Source organism: Canis lupus, chromosome 10, assembly GCF_048164855.1.
Source record: "Canis lupus baileyi chromosome 10, mCanLup2.hap1, whole genome shotgun sequence".
NCBI classification, from domain to species: Eukaryota; Metazoa; Chordata; class Mammalia; order Carnivora; family Canidae; genus Canis; species Canis lupus.
The window spans coordinates 12,199,248-12,226,433 of NC_132847.1; the positions used below are offsets into that span (position 1 = coordinate 12,199,248).

The 27,186-nt window shown below is 40.6% G+C and overlaps 2 protein-coding genes across 6 annotated transcripts in view; one reads left to right on the forward strand and one right to left on the reverse strand.

Annotated features, from left to right (window-relative positions):
• The window catches only part of LOC140642019 (uncharacterized), a 456,943-nt gene that overhangs the window by 67,404 nt on the left and 362,353 nt on the right, over nucleotides 1-27,186 (reverse strand). The window lies entirely within an intron of this gene.
• LOC140641214 (uncharacterized) lies at nucleotides 10,163-25,668 on the forward strand. 5 transcript variants are annotated; one of them, XM_072840703.1, is made up of 12 exons: nucleotides 10,163-10,528; nucleotides 11,321-11,410; nucleotides 11,942-12,082; nucleotides 12,601-12,738; nucleotides 13,257-13,394; nucleotides 13,966-14,106; nucleotides 14,632-14,772; nucleotides 17,140-17,253; nucleotides 19,814-19,945; nucleotides 21,058-21,174; nucleotides 22,411-23,447; nucleotides 24,592-25,668. In XM_072840703.1, exons 1-11 carry the CDS (start codon nucleotides 10,459-10,461, stop codon nucleotides 23,094-23,096), a joined length of 1,908 nt encoding a protein of 635 aa, XP_072696804.1. In that variant the 5' UTR covers nucleotides 10,163-10,458; the 3' UTR covers nucleotides 23,097-23,447; nucleotides 24,592-25,668. The 5 variants fall into 5 exon arrangements, with proteins under 5 accessions (XP_072696804.1, XP_072696803.1, XP_072696805.1 ...); XM_072840702.1 differs by having other exon boundaries at nucleotides 10,166-10,528; nucleotides 19,811-19,945; XM_072840704.1 differs by lacking the exon at nucleotides 11,321-11,410 and having other exon boundaries at nucleotides 10,206-10,528; nucleotides 19,811-19,945.

Consider the following 27,186-nt stretch of genomic DNA (forward strand, 5'->3'; position numbering starts at 1 on the left):
AGGCCAGCATCACCTTAATTCCAAAACCAGACAAAGACCCCACCAAAAAGGAGAATTACAGACCAATATTCCTGATGAACATGGATACAAAAATTCTCAACAAGATACTAGCCAATAGGATCCAACAATACATTACGAAAATTATTCACCATGACCAAGTCGGATTTATCCCCAGGACACAAGGCTGGTTCAACACCCATAAAACAATCAATGTGATTCATCATATCAGCAAGAGAAAAACCAAGAACCATATGATCCTCTCATTAGATGCAGAGAAAGCATTTGACAAAATACAGCACCCATTCCTGATCAAAACTCTTCAGAGTGTAGGGATAGAGGGAACTTTCCTCGACATATTAAAAGCCATCTATGAAAAGCCCACAGCAAATATCATTCTCAATGGGGAAACACTGGGAGCCTTTCCCCTAAGATCAGGAACAAGACAGGGATGTCCACTCTCACCACTGCTATTCAACATAGTATTGGAAGTCCTAGCCTCAGCAATCAGACAACAAAAAGACATTAAAGACATTCAAATTGGCAAAGAAGTAGTCAAACTCTCCCTCTTCACCGATGACATGATACTCTACATAGAAAACCCAAAAGTCTCCACCCCAAGATTGCTAGAACTCATACAGCAATTCGGTAGCGTGGCAGGATACAAAATCAATGCCCAGAAGTCAGTGGCATTTCTATACACTAACAATGAGACTGAAGAAAGAGAAATTAAGGAGTCAATCCCATTTACAATTGCACCCAAAAGCATAAGATACCTAGGAATAAACCTAACCAAAGAGTAAAGGATCCATACCCTCAAAACTATAGAACACTTCTGAAAGAAATTGAGGAAGACACAAAGAGATGGAAAAAATATTCCATGCTCATGGATTGGCAGAATTAATATTGTGAAAATGTCAATGTTACCCAGGGCAATTTACACGTTTAATGCAATCCCTATCAAAATACCATGGACTTTCTTCAGAGAGTTAGAACAAATTATTTTAAGATTTGTGTGGAATCAGAAAAGAACCCGAATAGCCAGGAGAATTTTAAAAAAGAAAACCATATCTGGGGGCATCACAATGCCAGATTTCAGGTTGTACTACAAAGCTGTGGTCATCAAGACAGTGTGGTACTGGCACAGAAACAGATACATAGATCAATGGAACAGAATAGAGAATCCAGAAGTGGACCCTGAACTTTATGGTCAACTAATATTCGATAAAGGAAGAAAGACAGTCTCTTCAACAAATGGTGCTGGGAAAATTGGACATCCACATGCAGAAGAATGAAACTAGACCACTCTCTTTCACCATACACAAAGATAAACTCAAAATGGATGAAAGATCTAAATGTGAGACAAGATTCCATCAAAATCCTAGAGGAGAACACAGGCAACACCCTTTTTGAACTTGGCCACAGTAACTTCTCGCAAGATACATCCACGAAGGCAAAAGAAACAAAAGCAAAAATGAACTATGGGGACTTCATCAAGATAAGAAGCTTTTGCACTGCAAAGGATACAGTCAACAAAACTCAAAGACAACCTACAGAATGGGAGAAGATATTTGCAAATGACATATCAGATAAAGGGCTAGTTTCCAAGATCTATAAAGAACTTATTAAACTCAACACCAAAGGAACAAACAATCCAATCATGAAATGGGGAAAAGACATGAAGAGAAATCTCACAGAGGAAGACATAGACATGGCCAACAGGCACATGAGAAAATGCTCTGCATCACATGCCATCAGGGAAATACAAATCAAAACCACAATGAGATACCACCTCACACCAGTGAGAATGGGGAAAATTAACAAGGCAGGAAACAACAAACGCTGGAGAGGATGCAGAGAAAAGGGAACCCTCTTACACTGTTGGTCGGAATGTGAACTGGTGCAGCCACTCTGGAAAACTGTGTGGAGATTCCTCAAAGAGTTAAAAATAGACCTGCCCTACAACCCAGCAATTGCACTGTTGGGGATTTACCCCAAAGATACAGATGCAATGAAACGCCGGGACACCTGCACCCCGATGTTTCTAGCAGCAATGTCCACAATAGCCAAACTGTGGAAGGAGCCTCGGTGTCCATCGAAAGATGAGTGGATAAAGAAGATGTGGTCTATGTATACAATGGAATATTCCTCAGCCATTAGAAACGACAAATACCCACCATTTGCTTCAACGTGGATGGAACTGGAGGGTATTATGCTGAGTGAAGTAAGTCAGTTGGAGAAGGACAAACATTATATGGTCTCATTCATTTGGGGAATATAAATAATAGTGAAAGGGAATATAAGGGAAGGGAGAAGAAATGTGTGGGAAATATCAGAAAGGGAGACAGAACGTAAAGACTCCTTATTCTGGGAAACGAACTAGGGGTGATGGAAGAGGAGGAGGGCGGGGGGTGGGGGTGAATGGGTGACAGGCACTGAGGGGGGTCACTTGACGGGATGAGCACTGGGTGTTATTCTGTATGTTGGTAAATTGAACACCAATAAAAAATTAATTTATTAAAAAAAAGAAAATCAATGTCAAGATATACTTAAAATAATAATAGAAAATTAGGAGGAAATTATAGCAATTTAAAGTAGATCACCTTTGATTAGTTATTAGCCAAACTAAGATAATTTTTATTATGGGTATACAGATAATAAATTATAGAAACAAAAGTTACTTTTAAATTGTAGTTTAAAAAATTAAATAATATAAAATATCACCCAAGAAACAAAAATTACTTTTAAATTGTAGTTTAAAAAATAAAATAAAATAAAATAAAATAAAATATCGCTCAAGAAATCTCAAATGTTGGCACCAGGCATATAGCACTGATGCCTCTGTGAAAAGATTTGTGGTGAGTATCTACTTCTTCCTGGGGTGATTGGGTTAATTTATTAAAAACTGGTAGAACATTACTTTTTCCTTTTACGCAAACTCCCATAAAGAAACTTAACTACAGGTAATTTGACAAAATGAAATGTTAAATATCCTTTTATCACCATAGGAAGAAGTATTTTTACCACCACAGGTAGTAAAAGACAGCCATTGACAGAAAATATATAACTTTTTGCATCTAATCTGTCAGAACACCCATTTTGAAGTGCATTTAAATGAAAATGAAAACATATTCATCAAAGCAGCACAATGCCAATTTTCAAGAGAATTTTAGAAAATCATGTTTTCATCAGATTGTCAGAGGCAAATGAGAATTGCCATTTTGAACTAATAAAGAACAGAGAAGGGAAATTGACTTAGATGACTAGCGTCATTAAAATTAAGTGGGATGTGAAAATATTTAAACAGAATAAGCGCTGAAAGTAAATTAGCTATTTCAAATGTCTTCTGTTTGCATTTGCCCAATTTTCAGTCCTAAACCCTGACATTGTGACTTAGAGTTGTAATTTTTTATATCCATCTTGTATGAAAACACTCAGCATACAGTTCCCTCTTGATGCATATTTATCGTGTTAACAATCACCCAGGAACTGTTTTAAGACTTTTGGTAAAAAAAAAAAAAAAACACAAAAAAACAAAACAAAACAAAAAAACCCCACCATTTGTTACTTAATCTTCAACTCTGTAAGATCACCACCACATTAAGAGGAAGAAATTTGTGCATAGAAAGTTCAACTTGCTTACCCAATCTACAATAAGTACTAAGTGACAGATTTGGGATTCACACTCAGAGCTTCCCCCCTGCCCCCTTCCCAGTGCTCTTCAAGTGCCTTACCTTACAGTCATAAATCTGACTCAAGCGAGATCATTACAGAAAGTAACCTCACTTGTCCCTTTTCATTCAAGCTACACATTCCATACGGAGTTAAGGCAGAAGTCAAAAGAGAACACAGGGAGAAAGGTTAGGGACACCAGCCATCTCACAATTTTCTTGCTTACTCAATCCCGTGATCTTCATTCTACCTTCTACCACTCGTCAGAGGCAAAAGCCAAGTAGACAAAAATTGAGAAGGCTGACTTCGAGCCTTTTAGTTTTCTCTTTATCTTCCTTGTACTTACGCTCACACTTCTCCTTGGATAGCAAGAGTCCGTTGTTGCTTGGACTCTTGCTCCAAGAGTTAACAAGAGGGTGTGGCATTTATTATTTAAGCTTCTTCTTGAGAGCTGGCATTCAAGCCAGTGCCTGCCCCTCTAGTCAGTGGCTTTGACCTCTATACAATCTGCTTTTGGGGAGAGTTAAAAAGATAAGCATTGTTTAAAAACTCCCATAGCTGGTTCATTAAGTCAGAATTTCCACTGATACCTGCTAAGTAATGGCTCTGGTAAGCTTATACTATATTAAAGCAGTATTCAAAACAAAATACAGCCTCTCCTTATTCAAGGAGAAACTGAGTCCAGTTTCATGTTAATTTAGCAGAAAGGCTTTCCACACTCTCTAGTCATATGACCAAGCCAATTACTTAACTGTCTGAGGCTTTCTTAACCTTCCTTCTTTATGACTAAGGTCCATTCTTTTGGGAGAAGAAATTACGTAAATGAGGTTTAAAGCCAAAATATTCTTTGACAGAAAGGATATGTTTTATTATGAAAAATATTGTTTCTTCAGCTATTGTAAGTTAGCTAATAAATACCAGAGAAAAGCTCTACACACTTCCGATTATTTGAATTCATTTCTCTTTACTTATTTGTAGATTTATATGTGTGTGTGTGTGTGTGTGTGTGTGTGTGTGTGTATGATTTTATTTGCTTATTTATGAGAGGCCCAGAGAGAGGCTGAGACATAGGCAGAGGGAGAAGCAGGCTTCCCGCAAGGAGCCGATGTGGGACTCGATCCTGGACCCCGGGATCGTGCCCTCAGCTGAAGGCAGACGCTCAACTGCTGAACCACCCAGGCGTCCCTGATTTAGATATATTTCTGTTCAATAAATCTCAAATGTCTACTACTATCACTGATAGTAGAGTTACAGCAGTTAACAAGGTAGCTCATAAATCCAACTCTTCTAGGGTTTACATTTTGATGGACGTTTATTTCTTGAGGATTTTTTTTCCTTTTAAACAGTCAGTATGAGGCAATTTATTATTGACTCCCCTAGTTCTATGTATAACTGTAGCTGTCCATTTGGAAGAATTTGCAAATTACTATTAAATGTTAGAGGGCCTACGTAAACATTAATAAGTAAATAAATAGTGTTGACCTGTGAGAAGGTCTTCAGGACAGAGTGCCTCAGGAGGCAGTTAGTTACATAATTATATTCATATGCATTTCACTATCATTGGATCATGTACCAGATTAATGAGATTAGTAATGTTATTGTGGGTGTTGCTCTGCTTTCATTGATTATTTTTAGTTGATATCTCACATACTACAATTTAATCCATTATCACATAAATTCCATCTTTGTTTATAAGAGGACAGTCACATAAAAATGTTTATCAAGGCCGTTATACTCCTTTAAAACTTGGAAACTTTGAAGACTGTGACTACATATTATTAAGCGGAAGTACTTTAAAAAGAGGAAGTACTCAGAGAAAGGAATCATAAACTAATTATCCCAAGTTTGCAAACTATTTCCCCCAGATTTACATTATTTTAACTTTTAGGATGAATTCAGTGTTTTTGGATGAGTACTGCATGTTAAAATGGGAATTCAAAAGTTCTTAAAAATTACTCCAAATTACTAAAATGTAATCATTTTCAACATCTGTTGAATGTCAAGCTAGTTGAATACCTTCAGTTATGCCTGTATACACCTGGATGGATAAATGGAAGGATAGATACATAAATAAATGGTGGATGGAAAGAGGAACAAATTGAATTATGCTACAATTAAGTAAATATTAAATGTAACTATACTTGAACTCATCAAAAAATGAAATAGGAATTAAGCTGACAGTGTTGAACTTTAAATGTTTCATAAATACACATTTACTAATACTTAAAATGCTCCTGTGATTAAGAATAAAGGTTAAAACATATTGAGAAAGCTAAAATTTTAAATTTCATTCTTAGATAGTATCAATTTAATCCTGCCATTTAAGATGAAAGTAAAGCATTTGTACTCACCTCTTCTCTTTCAGATTTTGTACCTTTTTCTATTTTGTAAACATGCATTCTCTTCTGTAACCATAATCTCTCTATCTTATTTTTTATTTTTTTGTATTTAGATGGATTCACTGCTCTTCCCCATTCATTTTACAATATTCATAGTATTTAAGGAGTTTTTAAAAAGTCATCTCTGAGTTGGCTGGATTTCATTGTCATATTATTTTTTTTTTGCATGCCTTTTATTTTCTTTTAAAGATTTTTATGTTTACTTGAGAGAGTAGAGAATACAAGTGGGGAAGAAGGGCAGAGGAAGAGGAAGAAGCTGACTCCCCGCTGAGCAGAGAGCCAAGGTACAGGTGGGTGGTTCAACTCCAGGACCCACCCAGGATGAGTGAGAATCATGACCTGAGCCCAAGGCAGACTTAACCAACTGAGCCACCCAGGTGCCCCTTTTGTATGCCTTCTCAATTAAGGCTCATGGATGATGTATTTCTGAGAATTCTGTTTGCTTTTAAAATTTTCTGATTATCTATGGTTTTCTTGTCTTGTTTTTTACTTCTGAGAGGATACCCGGAACACTCACTACCCTGTAAGACAGAGATGTATGTACACACTGAAATTCCTGCCCTGGAAAACTTGAAAGTTGACCAGCCAACCATCTATTGTACTAAATACAATGACAGTTAAGCCCCAGATTTTGTATGAGTTCTCAGAAGAGGAAGAGTTTGGGCAAAAGCACAGAGATGGGAAACAATCATGCAGAGGTACTATCAGAGTTTTGACATTGTGGGAGCACATGGTAAGATAAAACAGGATCACAGAAAGTCACAGAAAGAGACATGGCCTGGCCCTTGAAGGCCCTGAAACCCAAACTTTGCTTGTAGGAACACTATAATAAAACGATGTCAGTCAATTCCTACTCCACTCCTACCATCACACTCTGCTGTGTGCTTCAAAATCCCACTGTCTTGGGATGCCTGGGTGGCTGGGTGGTTTAGTGTCTCCCTTTGGCTCAGGGCTTCTCCCCCTGCCTATGTCTCTGCCTCTCTCTCTCTCTCTCTCTCTCTCTCTCTCATGAATAAATGAATAAATCTTAAAAAAAGAAATCCCACTGTCTTTTGGCACGGAGTATCACACTTGTCTTTTCTTCACAGCATTTCTGAGTTGGCTTTATCACAAAGTTGACTTTCTCAGCAATGACTCTTTTAGAACACACGTGTTCCCTGAAAAAACATTTGACACACATTTGACAATGTCTGCCAGGTGCTTTTGAACTTGAAAACAACTTGGCTACAAAGAATATCTAGTTTCGCACCTTCTTTCTTTCAATACCTGCAGATACTACTATACTATTTTCAAGCAGTAGATTTTGCTTTATGGATTGGTGAAGCCAGCTTAATGTTAAGCCCTTACAAGGGACTTGCTTCTTCTCCTAGGGCACCTGAAGAATTTTGTATGTTTCTTTTAAGATATATATAAAACTGGGATTTATAAATTTCTGTAAGTTGTAATCTCATTTTTTTTCTGAAAAAATAGGTACCCTTTTCATTTGTGGCTTCAGTTCTTCCTGTATTCTATGGATATTATATCCCGATTAATTGATTTATCTGTTAACCTCTTTGTTGTTATGTATCAGCATGTGGCTTTTCTTTTTTTATTCATTGTCTCCTAATTAATTATATATCTCTTCCCTTTACATTTACCTCAAATCAATATGCCAGTTTTTCACTTTGAAACCTTTCTTCTTTCGGGTTCTAACTTGTATATTTGTCCCATTTTGACCTTCTTTAGTCTTTATTTTTCCCTCCGCTCTCAATCATCCATTTTCGTAACTTTGCATTGACTTGTCATCTTGTCCTAGAGCTCTTGTTATGGGGAATATAGTTGCATAAAACCTATGGCATGAAGAACTTTCATGCCATTGTTCTCTGTTCCTTGGGTTATGTTTAATTTCAAACTGGGGATTTTTTCCTTTATTTTGTCCTGTTTTGTTTTACTCAGTGTGTTAATATAGTTAATGGGCCTCGCCCCACCCCACCCCCGCCCCATTACTCTTGTTTAATATGGAATCTGTATTCTTACCTCACCATATTTTATTCTAGGTGTGAATTTACTCTGACATGCTTTGTTTTTGTCTTGCTGTGGTAGCTGACATACTCACTCTCCCTGCCTCTGGGAGAAGATGTCCAGGCCCCCAATCCCTAGAGCCTCTGAATATGTTACTTTAAGTGTCAAAAGAGCCTTCGCAGAAGGGAGTAAGTTAAGGATTTTGAGAGAGAAATATTCTGGATTGCCTGTGTGGGGCTGATATAATAAAAAGAATCCTTAGCAGAGGGGAGTAAGAGAAAAATTGAATAGCGATGTGCGATGGAAACGGTTGTTGAAGCGATGTGTTTGAAGATGAAGGAACAAGAGCCAAGGAATGCAGGCAGCCTCGAAAGCCTGGAAAAGAAAAGAGAACAGGTTCTCCCCTGGAGCCTCTGGGTGGAACCAGTGCCACTAACACCTTGATTTCAGGCTGTGAGATCCGTATCAGACTTCTGGCCTCTGGAACTGTATGTGAGATAATAAATTTTTATTTTAAGCCACTAATTTCTTCTATTTTACTGTAGCAGACATAGGGAATTAACACAGTAAAGGATGTTTAGAACAATTCTTCCTTAGATCTGGACATAATCTGAGCCATTTTACTTTTGGGTGGAATTCTTTCTCTTTTTTTTTTCTTCCAAAAAGTATTCACTCTTAATTTCATGAATCTCCTTAGTCACTAGTCTGGTCAAGGAAATATTTGTGGTTATTTCATTGATTATGTTTTGTTTTGTTTTTGTTTTTGTTTTTGTTTTTGTTTTAATCTCTGATTGCCAGTTCCTTCCTGGTGCTCTGCTCTGTAGGCATGTATTTTAAGGGGCTTGACTTCTATCCCTGGCAATGAATTCTGTCATATGTCCCTACCACACTTTGCTTACCCATTCCTCTGAAGTTGGAAACTAAACTAACATGACAGCTCCCTGCTAGTATAAATAATGGTATTAGTATCAGCCTTGCAATGGTCTCTTTAAAGAATGAGATTATAGGATCATGGCTTATATGCTTATTTAATTTTATAATATGTTGACTAATTGTTCTTCAGCATGGCTGCAGAAGACATTTTAGATCATGAAGATTTGTTTTTTTTTAAACCCATATCCTTATAATCATGTGTATAGTTTGACCAGTTTGACCTAACTTTTACCAATGTGATACATGTAAAATAGTATCTAATTTTTGTTTTTACTTTTTCTGATCGGTAAGAAGGCTAAGCATTCTTGATGAATGTGCCTGCCATTCAGTGACTCTAAGAGGCTGAGCCCCTAGTAAGTGAAGGGAATGTACAGAGGCAGCACCCACTGGGGCCAGAGAAGACTGAAGGAGGCTCGAGACCATGGCCTGGTTCTAGTGTAACTGATAAATAAAGGTAAATACAGATTGTCCCTGAGGGAGGGGGGTGTATGCAGTGGTGGATGGGGGGTGGGATGGAGCTAACCACAGAGTTTGGTCTCTGTACAGAGCCCAGCTGTTTCCAGAGGACATAGACTGGGGCCTGGAACAGATGCCTGGAGAATGAGACTTCTAGGCTTGACCAGAAGAGGATTCATTATGAGGGCCAGGGAATGTAAATCTAGGGGTTTTCCCTTTCTCCAAACCTCTTGGGAAATAATTAGGAAAAGAATAGCAAAAGAGACAGTGGCTTGTTGTAAAAATACACGAGCCTATTCCCAGTGGTGGGGGAAAATTCAAAATATTTTAGGGTTGTATAGAATTATGAAATGCCCTCAAATCCACACCTATACACTCACATATACCAAAGCTATAACTGTTTCACATAAGTTAAATAATATTACTAATAAGATCTAATGTGAATTGTTTTCTATCATTCAGGCATGGTTAAACCCTAGTTCTCTCAGGTATTGCCTTCTCTGTGGGGAGATTCAATGATGTGGTTACTGTAGACACAAGAAAGAATGTTCTTTAGTTAATCCAAGTCCTCTTTTCTCTTGTTTTGATGTCAAGTGCAAGATACACAAATTCAAGTTGATGATAGTTCCCAGTGGATGAAAGCAATGGCTCTAGTCTGAGTTGTGGCAGTCCTTGAATCCTGTGAGTATCAGCAGGGTTCCTGGTGTGTGCTGATGTAATCCCTAGGTCACAGAACACTGATGCTGGCTTGCATCATAATAGCCCTGTTGGTATGTTGAGCACTGGTCAGGACAGTGATTTAGTGAGGAAGTAGTTTCTCTACTGATTTGTTGTTCGTGAGTGTACAAGTGAACTAGTTTGATTCTTCGTTATACTGATTGGAGTCACTCTCTGAAGAGGAGGTGAATTTGAAGAGGTGATTTGTTGTTTGTGAGTGTACAAGTGAACTAGTTTGATTCTTCGTTATACTGATTGGAGTCACTCTCTGAAGAGGTGAACCATGAAGCAGAAACGAAAAAGGAAGCATCTAGAAAGGACAAGTTCCCCCCAAACTGTCAAGAGGTCAAAAGGTATGTGTTAACCATCTTCTCTGAGCACAGGGTGACAAGGAACTGCCTCTAAAGAAAGGAGGAGAGAAGAAGGGAAGCGGGGGAGGGATGTGTATATATGCTAGTCTTTCTGAGGGCTCAGATAGTCTCTGAGAGTCAAGAGAAAATTCAAGTGACCAAAACCTTGTCTCTGCAGCTTAAGACCTGTGCCATCTCTATGTCACTCTGGGTTACTGCATTACAGACTTAGTGAGTGGCTGATTAGTACTCTTTCTGTGGAAATTGTATTTTCCTATATTTTATTTCTGCCTAAGGGCATTGATGTAGTATAGGATGTTATTATAAGTTTTCCAGTAGTACTTTCTCCTGTTAATGAAGAAGAAAATGTGGCTCATAGAAGTAAGGAGAAATTTTTAAAAGAGCACTTGAAACTGGTTGTACAGGGGTGAGAGTATAAAGTCAGAATTTACTTACTCAGAAGCAAAAAAGAATTTTGTCTCAGACTATGAGAATGTAAATGCGGGGTTCCTATCTAAAATGCAAGAAAAGGGCAGAATATGTACATATACCACTGTTTAATGATAATGGTTAAATTGAGGAGATTGTTTCTGAAGAAATGGAAAACTGAAGTAGTTCTGGTTGCTATGGAAATTAAAAGTAAACAAGTAACATCTAGGAGGAGAAACCATTGTTCAGTGCTGGGGAGTTGGGGGAGGGCAGATTAAGGCTAACCCTGAAGTTACAAGTGTTGACTCCTACTTGGGAAGAGGACTTGATATTTCCAACAATGTTTGTGCTTTCTGGGGAGAGAAGACAATACTCTGGTCCCTGAGGCTAAAGGTGAATCCTCTGAATCAGAATACTTCTCCTGCTATTCCTCCTTGAGTCATCTGTCTTCTGCAGGTAAGGGGCAAGGAAAGGCATGCAAAGTCAAGAAGATTAGGGCAGTGGGAGCCTGAACAGACTGGTAGACACCCAGCTCAGCATCTCTCAGCTAGTGGGAGAAAGGTACACATCAGAGCCAGTTATAATCTTATCCTCATCTCAATTTGGGAATCCGAGTCTCTTGTTCTTATATCCTCACTAGGAACTGAATATGAACAGTTTTCATGGGGCAGCCTCAGTGCCGCAACCATTTAGGGCCGCCTGCAGCACAGGGCGTGATCCTGGAGACCCTGGGTGGAGTCCCATGTCAGGCTCTCTGCATGGAGCCTGCTTCTCCCTCTGTCTGTGTCTCTGCTTTTCTTTCTCTCTGCATCTCTAGAAATAAATAAATAAATAAATAAATAAATAAATCATTTTTTTCTTTTTACTGTTCAGAACAAAGTAAGTACTTCCATAGAAGTCAATGGGAAGAATAGGTTAGGGAGAAGAGTGTAGGAGGGGGAACAGAATGGAACCAGCTGTTTTTCTGACTTATATTGAAATTTTTAGGAATCTCAAAATCAAGCAAATTTGATCCACCACCTGGCCACTGTTTGGAAGACAATACTCTGGTTCCTGAGGCAAAAGGTGAATCCTCTGAATCAGAATACTTCTCCTGCTATTCCTCCTTCAGTCTTCTGTCTTCTGCAGGTAAGGGGCAAGGAAAGGCATGCAAAGTCAAGAAGATTAGGGCAGTGGGAGCCTGAACAGACTGGTAGACAACCAGCTAAGCATCTCTCAGCTAGTGGGAGAAAGGTACACATCAGACGCAGTTATAATCTTATCCTCATCTGTTACTTGGGAATCTGAGTGTCTTGTTCTTGTATCCTCACTAGGAACTGAATACAAACAGTTTTCATGGGGCATCCCCAAAGCGGCAGTGGTTTAGGGTGCCTGCAGCCCAGGGCGTAATCCAGGAGACCCTGGATCAAGTCCCATGTCAGGCTCTCTGCATGGAGCCTGCTTCTCCCTCTGCCTGTGTCTCTGCCTCTCTTTCTCAATGCATCTCTAGGAATAAATAATGAATAAATCTTAAAAAAAAAAAAGACCTTTCAGAACAAAGTAAGTATTTCCATAGAAGTCAATGGGAAGAATAGGTTAGGGAGAAGAGTATAGGAGGGGAAACAGAATGGAACCAGCTGCTTTTCTGACTTCTATTGAATTTTTAGGAATCTCAAAATCAAGCAAATTTGATCCACCAACTGGACCCTCTTTGGAAGACAATACTCTGATATGTGAGGCTAAAGGTGAATCCTTTGAATCAAAATACTTCGGCTATTCCTTCTTGAGTCGTCTGTTTTCTGCAGGTAAGGGGCAAGGAAAGGCATGCAAAGTCTTGACAGTTCAGGGCAGTGGGAGCTTGAACAGACTGGTAGACACCCAGCTCAGCATCTCTCAGCTAGTGGGAGAAAGGTACACATCAGACCCGGTTATAATCTTATCTTTATCTCTTACTTGGGAATCCGAGTCTCTTGTTCTTGTATCCTCACTAAGAACTGAATACAAACAGTTTTCATGGGGCATCCCCAAAGCCTCAGCGGTTTAGGGCCACCTGTAGCCCAGGGCGTAATCCAGGAGACGCTGGATCAAGTCCCATGTCAGGCTCTCTGCATGGAGCCTGCTTCTCCCTCTGCCTGTGTCTCTGCCTCTCTTTCTCTCTGCATCTCTAGGAATAAATAAATAAATCTTTAAAAAAAAAAAAGATTACTGTTCAGAACAAAGTATTTCCATAGAAGTCAAAGGGAAGAATAGGTAAGGGAAAAGAGTATAGGAGGGGGAACAGAATGGAACCTGCTGTTTTTCTGCCTCATATTGAATTTTATAGGAATCTCAAAATCAAGCAAATTTGATCCACCAACTGGACCCTCTTTGGAAGACAATACTCTGGTCCATGAGGCTAAAGGTGAATCATCTGAATCAAAATACTTCTGCTATTCCTCCTTGAGTCATCTATTTTCTGCAGGTAAGGGCAAGGAAAGACATGCGAAGTCTAGGCAGCTTAGGGCAGTGGGAGCCTGAACAGACAGGTAGACACCCAGCTCAGCATCTCTCAGCTAGTGGGAGAAAGGTACACATCAGACCCAGTTATAATCTTATCCTCATCTCAATTTGGGAATCCGAGTCTCTTGTTCTTGTATCCTCAGTAGGAACTGAATACAAACAGTCTTCATGGGGCATCCCCAGTGCTGCAGTGGTTTTGGGCCACCTAAGCCCAGGGTGTGATCCTGGAAACCCTGGATGGAGTCCCATGTCAGGCTCTCTGCATGGAGGCTGCTTCTCCCTCTGCCTGTGTCTGCCTCTCTTTCTCTCTGCATCTCTAGGAATAAATAAATAAATAAATAAATAAATAAATAAATAAATAAATAATAAATAAATAAATAAATAAATAAATCTTAAAAAAAAAAAAGATTACTGTTCAGAACAAAGTAAGATTTCCCGTAGAAGTGAATGGGAAGAATAGGATAGGCAGAAGAGTATAGGAGGGGGAACAGAATGGAACCAGCTGCTTTTCTGACTTATATTGAATTTTTTAGGAATCTCAAAATCAAGCAAACTTGATCCACCACCTGGCCACTCTTTGGAAGACAATACTCTGGTCCCTGAGCCTAAAGGTGAATCCTCTGAATCAGAATACTTCTCCTGCTATTCCTCCTTGAGTCATCTGTCTTCTGCAGGTAAGGGGCAAGGAAAGGCATGCAAAGTCAAGAAGATTAGGGCAGTGGGAGCCTGAACAGACTGGTAGACACCCAGCTAAGCATCTCTCAGCTAGTGGGAGAAAGGTACACATCAGACCCGGTTATTATCTTATCCTCATCTCTTATTTGGGAATCCGAGTCTCTTGTTTTTGTATCCTCACTAGGAACTGAATACAAACAGTTTTCCTGGGGCAGCCCCAGTGCCACAGTGGTTTATGACCCTCTGCAGCCCAGGGTGTGATCCTGGAGACCCTGTGTCGAGTCCCATGTCAGGCTCTCTGCATGGAACCTGCTTCTCCCTCTGCCTGTGTCTCTGCCTCTCTTTCTCTCTGCATCTCTAGGAATAAATAAATAAATAAATCCTTTTTAAAAAAAAGAATTTCTGTTCAGAACAAAGTAAGTATTTCCATAGAAGTCAATGGGAAGAATAGGATAGGCAGAAGAGTATAGGAGGGGGAACAGAATGGAACCAGCTGCTTTTCTGACTTATATTGAATTTTTTAGGAATCTCAAAATCAAGCAAATTTGATCCACCACCTGGCCACTCTTTGGAAGACAATACTCTGGTCCCTGTGGCAAAAGGTGAATCCTCTGAATCAGAATACTTCTCCTGCTATTCCTCCTTGAGTCATCTGTCTTCTGCAGGTAAGGGGCAAGGAAAGGCATGCAAAGTCAAGAAGATTAGGGCAGTGGGAGCCTGAACAGACTGGTAGACACCCAGCTCAGCATCTCTCAGCTAGTAGGAGAAAGGTACACATCAGACCCAGTTATAATCTTATCCTCATCTGTTACTTGGGAATCCGAGTCTCTTGTTTTTGTATCCTCACTAGGAACTGAATACAAACAGTTTTCATGGGGGAGCCTGGGTGGCTCAGATGTTTAGCGCCACCTTCAGCCCGGGGCCTGATCCTCCAGACCTGGGATCCAGTGCCTTGGTGGGCTCCCTGCATGGAGCCTGCTTCTCTCTCTGCCTGTCTCTCTCTCTCTCTCTCTCTCTCTCTCCCTCTGTCTCTCATGAATAAATAAGTAAATAATCTAAAAAAACAAAAACAAAAAACAAAAGGAACACAAACAGTTTTCACTATCAGACGTTAGAGAGAAAGTCCGTGCATTCATTTTGGGAAAATATCATTTATTGAGGGATGTATCCAGAATTGCTGTATGTCAGTTAAACCTACAAGCAAAGAATTAATGTAAAATTAAACCAAAGATTTCAGTACTCTAGTAATTTCTCACTGAAGAAATGTAAAAGAGCTCTGAATCGTTAGTCATCCATGTAAAAGAGTCTTATAGGTAATGACTTACGGAACATGAGCTCCCCATGCAAAACTACAAAACACATAATCTAAAGTAGATTCTGCAAACACAATGAACACTAAGATTTAGCTTCAAAGAAAATCATTTACTTGAACAATAGGAATGGTAAATAAGAATGTTTACAGTTATTAAACATGTAAAAACATAAAACACTATCAATAAAAAGATTTAAAAAACCAAGTTTTAGAAATGAGAAATCATGTTCTAGAAATCATAAGAAATGTGGATGAGTTAAACATCACATTTGTCAGAGGAAAAGAACATTTGTGACCTGAAGGCTAGAGCCATGCTAGAGCCGGGAATTACTTACAAATATAAATCAGAGTGATCAATACATTGGCAATACAAAAAAAAGGATTAAGATAAATGAGGCTAAAATGTGAAAGTATGACATATCAAACTAATGATTGTTTAGAATAAAACAGAGAACGTAAGACAGATAAAGAAGTAATTGCCAAGATTTTTTTTTTTCAGAACTCTGGAAGATACAAACCCTTAGAATCAGGAAACATTATTAGGAAGCTCGTTACAGAAATGGCAAAAATAAATCCCCACTAAACTAAGGACACTAAAGCCAATATTCAGAACCTCAATAACAAAGATGTTAAAGCAACTGGGGAGAAGCACACAGTCTTTCAAAAGAATGGTGATCTGTCAGGCAGTGACCATATCCACAGCAATTATCTAATAACAATATAACATAATGTGCTGGATGAAAAGAACAGTCACATCATAAAGAAAAGAAGGGTGAAAAAAAGACAGGTTTCAGATAAAAAAGTAGAAAACATAAAAGATAAAAAATTTGAAAACACAGAACGTATTTGGAAAGATGAAATGGAAGCCAGGAACGGAAGGTGAGCTGAGAAGTCTGTGATTGAATGCCAGTAGGTTTTGATGATTTCCACACCCAAACCAGGAATCACTGATTCGCAGATAATCCACCAAACAGATGTAACTGAAGTACTGGATGACAGTCACATACAACTTGACTGGGAGCTCAAGTATTCTAAGCTCCTTATTTTGCACAAAGAATGGGTGGCACCATTGACTCAAATAAACAACTCTATGCTCAGAAAAGAAAGGAAATCAGGTAAATAGAGCCTGCCCGTTTGTAAAGCCCCTAGTCAGTCCAGAGTATGTGGAGCATTTATTATCATCTACCGAAGGCTTTAACAATTTACCGCAAACAGTGGATTAAGGACAACAAAAATGTATTCTCTTATGGTTCTAGAGGTCAGAAGTCTAAAATACGGCATATGGACCGCTCATCTAATCCCAAATAATGTTCCCATCTCAGGGTCCTTAATCTAATAATATCTGCAAAGTCCCTTGGGCCTTAAAGGTAACATTATGGACTCTGCAGATAGGATATGGGCATCTTTTGATGAAATGCGTGAGACACAGTCACGTATGTATAGTCAGGGAAACAAATACTAAAATATATGGACTGTACACTGTGATGACACAATTTCAAGACACACCGCAGCGACCTCAATAAAGACAATGTACATATATTATATCCAGCTAGCCATGAGCACTTGGGAAAAAGTAAAAATGGTCGAATATTTCTATTTTGGAGCTTTGGCCAGAAAAGAGACTATACTATCCCTGAGTGTCTGACACAGAGTAAGCAATCCAAGTGCACTGAATATATGAAACACTAGATATATCTTTTAATTCTAATTCAATTTACAGAAATCTTAAAGAAGCAAAAGGATACTCCACAGCCTGGTGAGAGTACCTCACAGGAAGAACACAGTGCCGTTGTCTCAAGTGACCTCCCCTGTGTCTCTGACAATAAGAATACGGGTAAGTCAGGATGTCTGAACTGGAGGTGGGTAGTGGCAAAGGGAGATGTAAGCATGGCTGAGGGTCCAGCTGAGCATTTCTATTTACAGACTCATAGATGAGAGATATAAAGTGATCCAAGCCCATGTCCAGATGAGAGGGATAACACAAGGTCTTTTTTCTCTCCAGGAGATGTTCATTGCATCTATATAAAACAAAGCCTGGAGATTCAAGGGGAATCTCAGAGAGGACAAATATCCATAAGTGCAGGGCCATGTTTGCAAAGGTGGAGTCTAAAGAAATGTCAGATCTCTCTGAGAAATGGAAATATAAACTCAGTCTGAACCTGAGAAGATGAATTCTGTTGGTCATAATGTGGGCAAATCTCTGACAGCTGGTGTGAAATGGGCCAGCAAAGAACAGATAGGGCATCCAAGAAGGAACCAGTAGATTTTGCTTTTTCGCTAAGAGAGGACTGAACTCCTTAGCATATGTCCTTTCATGGGGGAAGAAGGGGCAGAGATTGGAAAGAGACCCTTCGATTCTTCTCCAACAACCTCCTAACCCTCATGAGCACACAGGAATATTTATTCCATCACATTCTCTACTAGGCTTAGCACAAAGTCCTCTCACAGTTACCCCTATTGACACTTGTCTCTTCATTTCCCATTCTCTGGTCCCATTTCTTTCTTTTCTTTTTCTTTTTCTTTTTCTTTTTTTAAGGATCTTAATCATTTATTCACAAGAAACACATATAGAGAGAGGCAGAGACATAAGCAGAGGGAGGAGCAGGCTCCCTCAGGGAGCCCAACGTGGGACTCAATCCCAGGAAGCCAGGCTCATGCCCCGAGCCAAAGGCAGGTGCTCAACCACTGAGCCACCCAGGCATCCCTCTGCTCCCATTTCCTTATACTCTCAGACAGACTCATAAATTCAGATCCTCACATCTTGAACCTTCACAACTCATTTTGCAGCATATGTATTCCTCAAGTTTGCCTTCTCTAATGACATTCCTTAGATACTATCATCTCAAACTCACACAAATAATCTCACTCTTGTAGAACTTCATATTTCACATTAACAGTGAACAAAGCCACACAGTCATATAACATCGTGTAAAACTCCTCTGTCCCAGGTCGCTTAGGCCCCTCAGGTAATTCCACAATCTAGGACCTCGCGTGAGGTCTTGCCTCTATCCTTGCCTCTATCCTAACACTTTCACAATCTCAACAGATCTCACAAAATTACCCAGGTCCATATCTCTCCCATAAATCAAATAGACAGTACGTCACAACTTGAACCTCAGTAGTACATGACACCCAGATCACTCATACCACCTTTACATATACGGGATTATGCAGTACCATCCGCTAATATATGATGCTCATGCTACCTTTACGTAGAATGGCCATGGCACCCGTACGCCTCCTAATAAAATTGTTGAAGAAACATGACAGACACGTACACAATCAGAGAGTACTCACCGAACACGGTACACATACTACGTCTCTAAAAAATAATCCACCCCCCACTGATTTGTCTCATGCCTATAACATGACCTACGAGATACTCTCCAGCGACCTAAGAGACAAAGTAGGTGCATTTTGTGATGTTAAATTTGGGTACAAGCTTAAATAAACTTTTTAAACATAGGAAGAGACTTAATATGTTTGAGTTATTTTATCAGGAACAGAAATTTACCTATTTACTGAAAGTTGAGTTTGCAAATGTAGATTAAGAGGAAGAACAACTAACTGGCGATTTTCGGGATGTGTTGAAGTTCATGATAGAGGTAAAACCCGATCCCAGAAATATACATATTTTACTAGGAAAACAATCAACAACTTAGAATTTAGCTGTTAATTGGGAAAGTTTAGTGGTAGGCTTATGAGTATGGTAAGTATAGAGGCAAAAGCTGATCAGAAAAATGTGTGTGGAACATGACGAAGATGACACCACTAACTAGGCCAAGTGACAGCTGAGTCATTTGGCCAGTCCGTAGCTCCTGACAGGGGAGCTGTGCCCGTTGCTGGGAAGTGCTGTCTGGAGTCAGCTTTGGGGATCCTCCTGGAGTCTCCAGTCCTGCAGAGCTGTGCAGCAGAGCCCTCAGGTGAGGTCCCTGGAGCACAGGAGCAGATATGTGGAAGAGGAGGCCAACAGATCGCAGTCTGTCCTTCCTCCCTGTAAATCCTAACCCTCCCCGGAGGCAGCAGGACCTCGGTATCATAAACCACAGGTGGCAGACTGAAGACCTGTACTGACATACCTGCTCTGCATTTATTCTTGTGGTAAATGGAGTAGTAATAACAAATAATATGGGCACCTTACCATGTGCCAGGCAAGAATTTGAGCCTCTGATCAACTGCAGGAAACAACCTAGGGCTCTCATGCTCTCTTAGGTAACCAGACATTTCATTCCAGCAAATATTTTTAGGTACCTAGATTTTAGACCTTTGGATAGAAGCCAGACTATAATCTTCCTGGGAACAAGTGCTGTGTGTGTTATTATACATGGTATTTCTCGAATGTTTAATGGAGGCAAAGATATCATCTATCTGATTGTCCTTCTCTTTCCCAGAAGTCTTAAACACAGATGAAGACATTCTACTTTCTGGACCCTCTGGGTTGGCCCAAGGCCACAGCCAGAGGGCAGAAGTTTCAGACTCAGAATATATTTCCCGTATCTCTCCTGCAGACAAGCTCTTTGACAGAGGTAATATGGTGGGAGTGGAGGGGCTGGGGGGAAATCAGGCAGGGAGGTGAGGCAGCATGTTAGCCAAAAATTAGAATTACGAGCCTATGCCCCGCAATGCCATAAAGGACCCCTTCTCACGAGGACTGTCCAAGGTCTGTATTCCTAATTAATAAGCAGAAATGTACCAGGGAGGCATCCCTGTCTTCTTTGGAAGAAGCTCTTAAAAGATCTGAATGAGAAGATAAAATATCTAAGAGAAATGTGGAAATATATTTTTGGAAAGGAAGTTTGGGCCATGACCGTGAAGTCTTAATTTGAACATTTCCAGCACCAGGGTTCCCCGGGAACCTTGAAAATTCATTTTACCTGCATTTGTACATTATATATCTATCTTTTTTAAAGATTATATTTATTTTTTAATGAGAGGCACACAGAGAGAGAGAGAGAGAGAGAGAGAGAGAGAGAGACAGGCAGAGGGAGAAGCAGGCTCCATTCAGGGAGCCTGTAGTCGGACTGGATCCTGGGTCTCCAGGATCACACCCCCAGCTAAAGGTGGCCCTAAACCACTGAGCCACTGGGGCTGCCCTCTATCTATCTATCTATCTATCTATCCATCCATCTATCCATACATACCTCCTCCGTGTGTTTTTAAGGGTTAATAGATAGATACCAGATATCAGTACATACGTAGAGAGATACACATGCAGAATTCTTCATAAAATTGCACCGCATGCCCCCTCATTGCACAGTGTCCTATAAGGAAAACCAAGCTGAGAATATCCTACTTTAGTGACTGCATACTGTTTTACAGGCATGGTTCTAAGTGTCCAATACTCTCTACACATGTCCAGAAATCTCACGAGATAATATCATGGTCATTCACTATAAACACAATTTTACTAATTATTATTTCGTTATATTTAGGAGTAAGTGAAGTTTTAAAAGATAAAGTCACCTGAAAATCGTAGCATTTCAATGAAGAAAGTCACCTTAGTTTCTATGAGTTAAGTCTCATTTGTGGTAATGATGTCTAACTAATAATATCCATTCAGTGTAGCTCTTTGAGTTGACACAGACTCCAGAAGATGCCATATCTCAGAATTTTGTTTTGTTTTTAATCCTTTCCCCAGAATTCTGGAAGAACCAAGAGAATGTGCCTCAGCCTGAGTCATATGTGGTCTCTCTTGGCAGTGAGATTGCAGGAGAAAAGTCCTCTTCCTCAGAATACGTCTGCATCTCCCCTTCTGGTAAGTTTATCCTCGCTAAAGAGGACAGTAAGGGAAATACACAGGTCGCGTCTGAGCAGAGATAGCAGGTACAACTGAGCTGCTCAGCCCAAGCCTGACTTATCTTATTCTCCCCTTGAGAGCAGAAGAGGGCTTCAGGGCAGAGGGACTAGGACTGAAGCCCCTGCAGAGGAACAGAAAGGGAGTGTAGCTTCAGGGGGAGGACCCAGTCACCGTTGTAGCTTCAGGTCAAGTAGAGCCCCGCAGTGGTGTGGACATTTCATCACACCCTTCCCCCTCAGAGGTGCATGAACTCATCCTCACCCACACTCCTGCATCTGTATTCCTTCCTACCAGTTCTGGTCCCATTTCTCCTTCCTTTTCTCCTTGCCTTCCTTCCTCATTCACTTTCTCAGTCTCTGGCATGGCATAGCTACACCCTTGTCCCTTCATTCCCTCACACAGTCAGACTCATCCACTCACACACTAATACCATAAGTCCTTTACAACCCCTTGTACAGATCACCTGTTTTAACTCCCTCACACTAAGCCAAACTGCAGAAAATGGATATACCCTGAGGAGGATGGACTTTCATGTACAGCCTTTCTCATCCACATGCCACTTCACTCATGAAGACTCGGGCACTTCACAGAGCGGCATATTTCAGGAGCTCGGGTCACTTCTGCTGGCATTCTAAGCTACAGTGTCAACAGGAAACAGCATTATTCCCGCACTTGTTCACATGCTCTGTCACACTATGTAACACACATGCACACACTCATTCACTGTCACCTCTGAGTAACATCAGAAACAGTCACCAGGGGTGCCTGTGTGGCTCAGTCATTTGAGCATCCGACTCTTGGTTTCAGCTCGGGTCATGATCTCAAAGTAGTGAGATCCAGCCCCATGTCACACTCCACGCTCAGCAAGGAGTCTGCTTGTCCCTTTCCTTCTGCTTCTTCACTCTCTGTCTCTCTCTCACAAATAAATAAATAAAATCTTAAAGGAAGCGTTCAACCAGATGTGTCCCAAAACACACATGCAAGTCCACAAGACACACTACACCCACATCCCCGCATAGTTATAGCAGGTACACACCTCAAATAAAACACACCACTCATAGAATGCCGAAATACCACATGTGTACAGACTTCTGCTCCACACATTTGCATGGGAATATTCTCATGGCCACCTTGACACCTCCGGACGTCACATACAGACTCTATTTGTCTTACGTTTGAAATTCTCTTTCGTAGGAAGCCATCAAAAACACCAAGATGTTTCTCATCCTGGACAATCTGAGCAACATGAGACTTCTTCGCCCTTTCCATATGTCTCATTTCCATTCCATCTGGTCAGTAGTACTCAGCCCTCTGAGCCCTCAGTACAACCACAGAAGGAAAGGCTCATGAAAATTTACTACATGCATGTCCAAATGAAAAGGGGGGTGGCTGTCTTAAGTGATTCAGAGGAAGAGCAGGAGCCTCCCTCAAAGAAGGCAAGACTAGAAGAAATGGCCTTTCCTGAAAAGGTCCATACAGAAGTCACCCCATCTCATGTGTGTACGAAGGAACTCCTAACTGGCAGTGAGTCCAGCTGGAACAGTGAAGCTCAAGAGGAAAAGGAGGAGGCTGTCAGCCCAGCAGAGACTCCAGCTGTGGAGGAATGTTCCAGGGCCAAGACCCCCGAATGGCTTGTGGCCCTGGATAGTGGCTTCAGGTGCATGGGCTGCTGCCGGGTCTTCCCCAGCTTAGAGGCCCTACAGGAGCACGTCCAGCATGGGGTCACTGAGGGCTTTAGCTGCCATACTTTCCATCTGGCCTTAGCTTGGCTGAAGAGCAAGAAGAACAGGGCAAAGAAGAGAAGGGGGGAGAATACCGGGAAGAGAACACACCGAGGCCAGAAAGAACATCATTCTGGCATGAACATGTCTTCATGCTAATAAACAGACTCTCTTCAGCCCCTGAGAGAGAGAAAGTAGAGTAAACTAGACTCTACCAAGGGGCTTTCTTTATCTTCTCTAAACAACCCTCGTACCCACCTCTATTTATACACATCTACCACCCCGCCACTACCAGTGCACCAGCAGCAACAGGAGCAGAGGACCCCTTTCCACTCTATCCACTGCTCTCCCAAGAAGGAGGAGAAGAAGGTGGTTCTCACCATGCAGAACAGCAAGACACTCACATGCAGTCTAAAGAGCATCGTACACCAGCGTATCCTCTCTACCACTACACTGAAAAAAGGAGACTCCCTGGAAGCAGGGACTGCTGGAGGCCACATGGTCAAAGAGGTGAGGGCCCTAGGGCTAGGAGAACACCTCGAGACTCAGGGTTCTGAGAAAAGGTTCATCCACCAGTGATGTCTCCCTGGGTTCTTTAATAACTATGATGCATAATTTTCTTCAGAGGAATATATACTTGGGGTGGAATACTTGATGGATGATGAATTAATGAGATTGCTTCCTTCCTATGCCTTTGAGGAGACGGGTAAGGGCAAGACTAGTCAAGTAGGGCAGAGAAGCCTGGGCCCATTATTCCTTAGATAAACCAGGTGTCACAGGAGTCTTAGCCCTGGGCCTACCTCCCTTTCAAGGGCAGAGCAGAGATGGACAAGGGTTAGTATGAAGGCTAGTCACAGTCCCACCTTTTTCCTGGGTGAGGGTGAGATCTCAGATGTCATGTTGTGAGTTTCATACCTGGAAGAACCTGCTAGGGAGTTACAACCACTTGAGAGAAACAACCAGAGGACTCCTATTTAATATATCCTAGGAGCCAGTAGTTCTGGCTGCTTCCTTTAAAGTGTCAGATGCAACTGGAGAAGAGAGACAAAGAAGCTACTCTTCTGCTATGGACCATTTCTGGCAATTCTGGCTTGTTTTTTTTTTTTTTTTTTTAGAGCAACCGGGGTTGGTGGGGGTGGAGGGGGTGGAGGTGAAGGGAGAGAGAAAATCTTAAGCAGGCTCCCCCGGCAAGGAACCTGACACGTGGCTTACTTCACAACCCTGAATTCATGACCTGAGCCAAAATCAAGTCGGATGCTTAATTGAGCCACCCAGGCACCCTGATTTCTGGCAACTTTTAATGTGTTGCTTCCTGGAAGATCCCCATATTCTTTTATGAAGTTTCACAATTCCCATATCTTGTTCTTTATTCTCACTACAGCTGCGAGTGCCTTATTCTAAGAGGTCATTAGAGGGGTTAAACGTAGACGAAGCTGCAAAGACATTGCAAAATGAATGAGAGAGAGTATGGCTTTTTAGTCAATGGAATATAGGAAGGGCTCATCTTCTGGGGTCCAAAAGTCAGTTAGATTGGAGCCTGGGAATTGCCCTGAATCTTTTGAATCATGTAGAGCGAATGAACATTTATCATAAAAATAAGAAAAGCTGCCTTCCTCACTGAATGATCCTCTTCTCTGCTTTGGTTTTCTCACAGCAACACAGACCCATCACCCCAAAGATTTCAAACAACAGTATCCAGCACATTCCTGCAGTCTGATGGGAGTACAGACGTTTTCATGAGTCCCATAGCATCAAGGGAGGACCGGCTAAAGATGGATGTACCTGATCCTCTGCAGCTGCTCCCAGTTACCTGGTGAAATGTGGTGCCCAGCTCTGGAGAAAATATCCAGAGAGAGGCGTGAGAAGCCCAAGGAATGCGGGGAATACCAGGCCCTCAGGAGCCCTGAGAGGAAAGAGTCTCTGCTCCTGCTGACTCTCCCCCACCCTGCCAGAGTCAGGCACCGCTGAAAATCCCTGCAATATTGCCTTGTGGGGAAGAGGGCGGTATTGCTAGAGATGTTAGTACTGTGGAAAACACATTTCTCCTACCTAGAGCTTTCACCAGTGGAGCAGAAGATTGATGACAGCTTGGCAGGATTCGGGGGAGGAGACTGCTAACTTGACAAAGAATCTAGTTTGAGTTCTGCTTGCGGCTTCTCAAATCCCTTGCATTTACTGCAGGTGTGAACACCTGGCTCATAGTCTTACTCTCCAGCCTGGCTATAGATTTTTCACCCCATCTAACTTATTTCCCTCCTCGACATCTTATATCCATGAATATGTGCCTGAAGACTCTGACTATGTGGTAGATTGTAATCCATACCCTTCCTCCCCTGTACTCGCACCCACAAGTTTCCGCCAGTGTAGTCTTCGTTAACAGTTTTACTTAATTTTCTATATCCTTTCCTTTATATGCACATATATCTTTCTCTGTGTCGTTGTCTAATACGTTCACCTGCCTGGTTATTTGACTGGGGGACAGACATTCTTATTACTGAGAGAGGAAAAGCTACTGCACAAATGAAACAAAAGCAAAGAAAATACCCTGCTTGGCTTTTCTGGGCACATGTATGTTTACAAACAGTTGATATACAGTCATAGGAGAGAGGATGGAACACCCTCATCAGGGTGATCAAATGTGTGTCCACAAGGATGCCCCAAAGTCATAATCCAGTTTTAAGCTTACTAATTTTAGAAACATAAAAAATAAAACAAGTTTTTAAAAGTAAAATTTGCATGTTGAATTATTTGCCTATAACTTACACTTTAATTGCGTATTTTCAAAGATTAATTATAATTTTTCTTTGTTACTTTGCTTGTCTTCAACTGGAGGGACAGAAACACAAAAATTAAAATGTTCTTTATAGTTCACAAAACTACATAAGAGAAAGGAAATTAAAATAGTTCAACTTTCAAATGGTGGTCTATCATTTTTAGCTTAGCACTTCTGAAGTTATTAAAGCTTGAAACTGCTGGCTGACTTTTGGGACATATATACGTATATATGTATACATACAAGTGTGTATATATGTATTTTAACGAACCCCTTGGTTTCTATGTCTGATATTTAAAATAATTTTTAGAAAGTTTCAAGTTATTGATGATTTTCTTGAAGCTTTTATTTATTCATGAGACAGAGAGGCAGAGACATAGTTAGAGGGAGAAGCAGGCTCTCTGTGGGGAGCCCAATGTGGGACTCAATTACCCGACCTGGGATCATGCCCTGAGTGGAAGGCAGATGCTCAACCAGTGAGCCACCCAGGCGTCCCAAGTTGTTGGTGCTTTCAAAGCTTCAGTGGCAATAGTGCCAAGGTTTTATGTGGACATTAGTTTCCTTCCTCCTAGTGTAAATGTCTGACTGGTCCTGTATGTATGAGTATAATGTATTATCAGTATAGACATAAGTATCAGGTCATGATCTTGAGGTCCTGGGATGAAGTCCCCATCTGCCTTCCTGGCAGCAGGAAGTCTGCTTCTCCCTCTGCCTCTGCCCCTTCCCCCACTTGTCCATGTGACCATGCAGACGTGTGCTCTAAATCTTTTTTTAAAAAAGGGCTATTCTTCCACTGAATTGCTTTTATAACTTTGATCAAAATCAGCTAATCACATTTGTATGGGTCTATTTCCAGGTTTCCTACTTCTAGTTCCATTGGCCTATGTGTCTTGATATTGACTTGCTATTGTATCGATTGCTATAGGTATCAATAAGTCTTAAAAATGGATAGTATCTTTCTTCCAATTTGATGTATCTTTTCCAATATTTTTTTAGCCATTTTAAGTCCTTTGTGTTTCTACATAAATTTTGACATAAGCCTGTAAATATATACATAAAAATCTTCTTGGGATTTTAATAGGGCTTACATTGAATCTATAGATCAAAGAACTGACACCTTTAATATGCTGGGCATTCCACATACTATATGTTTCTCCATTGATGTTTATTATATTTAGGTCTTATTTTCTATCACTGCTTGTACTTTTCATTATACAGATCCTATGCATGTTTTATAAGATTTATGCACAAACTTATTGAATCTGTAAAATTGTTTTTCACAAAATTTGAAAAATCTTCAGGCATTATTTCTTGTGATATATATTGCACTAATCTCTTCTCTCCTTCTGGATATCATTGGCATGAATATTAGAGTTATTGATACTATGCCACAATTGTTAGAGGCTCTGTTCATTTAACAAACTTTTTTTTTCTTTTCCTTTTTCAGGTTGAATTTATATTTGTCTACCTTCAGAT

What these genes read in the sequence shown, in the direction of transcription:
- LOC140641214 (XM_072840702.1), top strand. Translation starts at nt 10,459, where the DNA reads ATGAAGCAGAAACGAAAAAGGAAGCATCTAGAAAGGACAAGTTCCCCC. An exon ending in CTCTGACAATAAGAATACGG is followed by an intron (nt 17,254 to 19,810) that starts GTAAGTCAGGAT and finishes TCTCTTTCCCAG; the next exon opens with AAGTCTTAAACACAGATGAA. An exon ending in AGACAAGCTCTTTGACAGAG is followed by an intron (nt 19,946 to 21,057) that starts GTAATATGGTGG and finishes TCCTTTCCCCAG; the next exon opens with AATTCTGGAAGAACCAAGAG.